This window comes from Austrofundulus limnaeus, unplaced genomic scaffold, assembly GCF_001266775.1.
Source record: "Austrofundulus limnaeus strain Quisiro unplaced genomic scaffold, Austrofundulus_limnaeus-1.0 Scaffold130, whole genome shotgun sequence".
NCBI classification, from domain to species: domain Eukaryota; kingdom Metazoa; phylum Chordata; class Actinopteri; order Cyprinodontiformes; family Rivulidae; genus Austrofundulus; species Austrofundulus limnaeus.
In genome coordinates this window covers 1,227,222-1,232,828 of record NW_013952532.1, presented here as the reverse complement: position 1 = coordinate 1,232,828, position 5,607 = coordinate 1,227,222, and the positions used below count along the sequence as shown (strand labels likewise).

The following is a 5,607-nucleotide window of genomic DNA, read 5'->3' as shown; positions in this document are numbered from 1 at the left end:
GTGTGTGTGTGTGTGTGTGTGTGTGTGTGTGTGTGTGTGTGTGTGTGTGCATTCTGCAGCCTTAGCCATCTCCAGCGAGGCCTACTTCAGTGCTGTGGCTAAGATGGGTGACCAGGCCATACACACACTTTCATCCCATTCTCTTGGTAAGAGTAACAAATCAGAAAGGACACATGGAAGTTTTTTTTKTGTGTGTGTGTTTGTATCAAGTAATCTGTATTTCTTAAAATATAAAAAAAGAGTTTCAGTCTTGTTCATGCAGTCTCTGGTATAATGATACAATAGCTACTAATAAATCTAAGTTGAAGCTCATGTTGTGTTTACATGTGTACACAGTATCATGCATACAGAATTGATATATTCTCAAGTATTCTAACCTTACAAAGTGCAAAAGCTTTAATTATGATCATGTTAACATGTTTTATTAAGAGAATAAGGCATAGCACAACAGATATTTGTCTAAGCTTTAGGTAGTTCTAAGTGTGAGGGTCAGGGAGCCACAGTGTGACGTGAGCCCTCTGAAGTGTAAGCCCTTGAATTATAAATGAGGAAAGTCATTCAACTGCACTCAGTTCAGTAGCTTGTTGATACAGCCCGAGGCACCCATAATATAAAGAGTTTGATAACCTTCCACCTTCTTCACAATTTGGCTCGTTAGACCCAACAAGTCTTGATGACTTGGATGTTAAAGTAGCATATCAAGTAACTGAGTCTTTTTCAACAAACTGCCTCCTAGCTGTTGTAAATGAACACAAAGGTTCTGTTACTGAAGCCTAGTGTGAAAATAATTATGCACATTGTTTTTGTGTTTTACTATAACTAAAATTAACAGAAACAATTACGTAAAATTAAGCATTTTTAGGTCTACATACAATATTCAAGTTGTGTTTGTGACAGATGTGTGTGTGTGTTGGTCCTTTCTGTTTGTCAATCAAATCTGTGTGTTGTTTTTAAAAAAAGGGGATGTCCTGATCCAGATATCTGAAACGCAGCGGAGACTCACTGCAGAGATGGAGGGAGTGGTCAGTACATGCTAGGCAACGTGACAAATTCAAAACGGTTATAAAGAATCACCAAACAAAATGTGTACAAGTTTTAGTATTGAACAAAGTTGGTGACAAAACATTGTATTTTTAAAAGTAAATATGGTTGACCTAAAAAGGAGCACATTTGTATATGCAGTAGATTTAGTTAATTCAACCAACTTGACAGTCAAGGCTACGTGTTTAAACAACAAAACAGTTAAAATAAGGATTTTGTTACATCAAATGTGTAATTGTTATTTTTCCTGCTACAGTTTCAGTGGTTCCAGATTGAGGTGTTGCAAGCAATGGAGAAGAATATCAAGCTGGATGAGGAGTACATTGAAGTGAGTTTACTTTAATTATCTGTAGCTAATTAGAGGTTTTGCATGTATTCAGTCAATTATTCATGTATTTTTTTATTCAGCTGTGAAATAATAAGCAGAATAGCTTACTTTGTACAAGGCGGTAAAATGTTCACAAAGGTTTTTGTGTTTAGTTTTCCCAGATAAACTAATATTTAGGGGTTCCTTCTTTGTTTCTAATTATGTTGAAGTTAATTTGTGTAAAACCTTAAATTAACCAACACAGAAATAATAAATTACACTGCTAATGCAGAAATGAACTATGCAATCATCTAACTGAAAATTCCTAAAACTTTACATGAATCAATAACTAATAAAAATAATTGTCTCGGAGCTGTTCATGTGATGTCAGCATGATGAAATAAGTCATTCAGGTTTCTGTCCTCACATGCTTACAGTCGCAGTCATCAAAGAGTTCTGACATCTTACATTACTGCATTCAGAACAAGCCAAAAAGGCATTTAACAATTGTTTTAAGAGAAGAGAGAATCCAGCTCTTGTAAGGAACATCATCTTGATAATTACTTAAAAACAGGTCAGCAGAACTTTCACATGCTGCACTGCTTCTTTAAATGTAGCCAATAGGCAGTGGTGGACAAAGTACTCAACTCTAGTACTTGAGTAAAAGTATTGATACTCATGGTCAAATCTACTCCACTACAAGTAAAAGTTACTCAGTCAAAAATCTACTCAAGTAAAAGTACTGAAGTACTTACTTTTGAAAATACTTAAGTATTCAGAAGTACATGCATTTTAAAGTACTTAAGTACAAAGTAAAAGTACAAATTACATTCTCTTTTTTACTTTTCTTTTTTTGTCACTTCAGTAGAAAACAAAACTAAATATTAGTTTATTTATTTTATTTATTTCTTCATCATCAGTGACTTTTTTAAGTGAAGAGAAAATAGAGACAGAGAGAAAAACAGAGAGAGAAGTAATTAGAAAGATAGAAAGATTGAAATAGTGATTAGAAGTAAAATAAATATACACCAACAAAACACAGGATCACACACCCAACATCTGTCCACTCACCTGAAAAATAAATGGATAAATACATGGAGGGCATACATAAAAATATACACATACCCATACATATATAGAGATATACATACATACATGCCTACATTCATAAATATTGTCAGTATATACACACTCAGTGACCCGTCAGAACCCCTGGATCAGAGCACCTGTCTGTGAGCAGTTGTGAACATGTGTGTATATACAAGATTTCTCCAATGGAATATTTAATAGTGACTGTGGAGGACCGAGACCCAACCCCCAAGACACGAGGCAGACATAGGGAAGACCAGAGCCCAAGGGTCTGAGAGGGATCCCGAGCACAGAGCCCCAAGGGGCACCCGCACGGTGCTCTAAGCTAGCAGTTAGCACACAATGGTCGGCTATTTTTCAATCATCTCTCACAGCATTAAACCACAACCACTCTAACTAAACTCAACTTCATTTAAAGCGTTTAAACTGGTGAGAAAAATGTTTGCTGACTTACCTCAATGTGCTTTCTCAGGTTAGATGGTGAGTTATGGAATGCTGAAAGGTACTTTACCCGTAGTAAACAGAGAAGACATTTGAACTGATACGTATTATTTTTAAGTCCTAAAACCTCGAACATTGAACTGAGATGTGGCCATGGGTGTGCTGGTTTCTCTGCTTGCGTTTCCTCAATGGTTTCCATTGCATCTTCTTCTTTTGTCTGGTTCTGCTTGAAATGAAAGTAAAGTGATGGGAGCGCGCGCTCCGCTACCGAGAGTTAACGAGTGTGACGTAGGCTATAAGTTACGCATGTGATTGGTTACCTTTGTGACGAACATAGCTTGTGGCCAATTGCATTTCATGAAAAGAAAAACCGGAACAACAGATTTTTTTCTTTTTTTTTTTTTTTTACAGCGGATTATAATATGCTGATCTAAAAGTAACAAGTAACTACAAGCTTCCTAGAAATGTAGTGGAGTAAAAAGTACAATATTTGTCTTTGAAATGTAGTGGAGTAAAAGTAAAAAGTTCCCAAATAAATAACTACTCAAGTAAAGTACAGATACTCAAAAAATGTACTTAATTACAGTAATAAAGTAAAAGTACTTTGTTACTGTCCACCACTGCCAATAGGAGACAGAACAGCCTGTCTGCGTAAACATTACTCAGTGCACCACATACTGAGACCTCCAGGAGGACAAAAGAGCTGTGCTTGCTGTGCTGCAGGGGAGTCGCAGAGTGTACGAGCTGGAGGTGAGGAACCAGGCCGAGGCTTTGGAGAAACAACTCAGACGAGGAACCTTCAGAGACTCTCTGGTACAAACACAAACACAAACAAACTTCTGAACTTCTGTTTGTGTATTAGCATGTCATGGTGTGCGTGTTTTCAGGAGAACAGCGAATACATGATCTACCTAAAGCAAAGCCAGCAGGAGATCCTGAAAGAGGAGGAGAGGAGGTATCGCTTCTTGGCAGAGAAGCACTGTGGCCTCTCCCAGTCACTGCTGTTTCTTATAAACAAGGTAAAGAAACAAAAGTTTTGCACAGCAGCACCTGACTAAAGTTTATTACACTGCTCCTTTCTCACAGCGCGATAAGCAGCATTCCTCATAATGTGTGTTTGATGCAGTCTTGATGTAGTTCTGACCTTTAGGTGTTTTTGTAGTGAGACCACACAAAACATGTTGTCTTGTAATTATAGCCTTCTACCAGTAGAGGGTTCTGCTGGCCCTTTAGTACCACTGTCCTCATCTTCTTCAGCTGTTCCATTCAGTAGGCTACATCAGCTTTTAAGCATCTCCATTCTGCACATGTTATGTCATTTTAATTGCTTCGTTATTTGATAAAACTCAACTCTGTGTGCACCATCAAATTTCCTGATGTGTTAATCTTGTTTCTACCTGATTGGGTTGAGATTTAATGAGGCGCTCATGTCTCTTATCTGCATGCAGACTGGTGCATCCCTGCAGCAGAAGGCAGATGGATGGAAGGAGAAGGTGAATGAGACCAGAGGGTCCAGACCTCGAACTCCCAACCATTTGGATCAAGAGGCGCAAGTAATRGCGGCCATTATTATTCCCTAATGCAGTACAGTGGTATCCAACACATTTCACAGCCTGTAATGAAGCTATGCCTGTTTGAGCTACCAATGCGCCTGTGCAGGTTTAGAATCTTGATGAATTAAAAAAAATCTTCTCTTTTTTAAAACGTTTTGAATTTCTTAAGTAGTTTTTTGTTTCTGTAAACTAAATCTTTAAAATCCCTATAAAAACACTCAATGTACACAGAAGCATTTATTTTTTAAAAGATTTTAATCTTTGTGCACTAAGCTCCGAGGATCAGTGAACTCCCTGCTGCAAACAGTAGCCAGAGATGAGGATATGTCCTGGGCCAAGCGGGAGCAGCTGGCACTGGGTCGAGTGCCCTCGAGAGGTGAGAAATTAAACGCTCTCACTTTCATTTGACGCGTGTTGGCAATTGACAAGATATGAAGTCAAACAAGTGCAGCAATCATTCACAAATACCTTAAATATTCTCATATTGTATTATTTCTCTGCCTCTTTTAATTCTCCCTGCTTGTTTTCTGACCCTCCAGCACCATCTCCCCTTCCCAGCCGCTCCCGCTCCAGCTCGGTGGGGGAATCTTTGGGTTTGGGTGGAGGAAGAACCATGAAAGCCGTGGTGTCTCACCCTTCCTCATCCAACCCCAAACTTCTGCCTTTCAGTAGAGGAGAGACCATCATTGTGCTGGTGCAGGAGCCACGGAATGGCTGGTTGTATGGACGCACAGACAGCAGCCTGCGGTGGGTTCATTTAGGAGTTATTTCTACTTGGTCATACATGTGCAGGAGCTAAAATTTTATTATTAATCACCTGGGTTTATTTAAGTTTTAGTTTGCAACTTCTTTCTGTAAAGATGTCCATGGAGAAATCTCCATCATTTTCATACTTTTACTACTGAAATATTCTGGCTTAGTTATGGTAGTTATGATCATATAAGTGCATGCTGTAAGGAAGTAAGGTCCGTCTCAAAAAATTGGCATTTTGTGATAAAGTTCATTATTTTCTGTAATGTACTGATAAACTTTAAACTTTCATATATTTTAGATTCATTGCACACCAACTGAAGTAGTTCAAGCCTTTTTATTGTTTTAGTATTGATGATTTTGGCAAAAAAGTAAAGAAAAATCAAAAATCCCTATCTCAAAAAATTAGCATATTTCATCAGACCA

General features: G+C 38.0%; 1 protein-coding gene across 1 annotated transcript in view; it reads left to right on the top strand.

The window, feature by feature from the left end:
• The window catches only part of baiap2l2b (BAR/IMD domain containing adaptor protein 2 like 2b), a gene marked incomplete at its 3' end in the record, with an annotated part of 7,064 nt that extends 1,886 nt beyond the window's left edge, over nucleotides 1–5,178 (top strand). The window contains 8 exon segments of the mRNA XM_014015494.1: nucleotides 60–146; nucleotides 961–1,022; nucleotides 1,298–1,369; nucleotides 3,602–3,691; nucleotides 3,766–3,897; nucleotides 4,327–4,431; nucleotides 4,705–4,807; nucleotides 4,971–5,178. Coding sequence (XP_013870948.1) covers nucleotides 60–146; nucleotides 961–1,022; nucleotides 1,298–1,369; nucleotides 3,602–3,691; nucleotides 3,766–3,897; nucleotides 4,327–4,431; nucleotides 4,705–4,807; nucleotides 4,971–5,178 — 859 coding nt within the window.
• Between the last annotated feature and the right edge of the window lie 429 nt (nucleotides 5,179–5,607).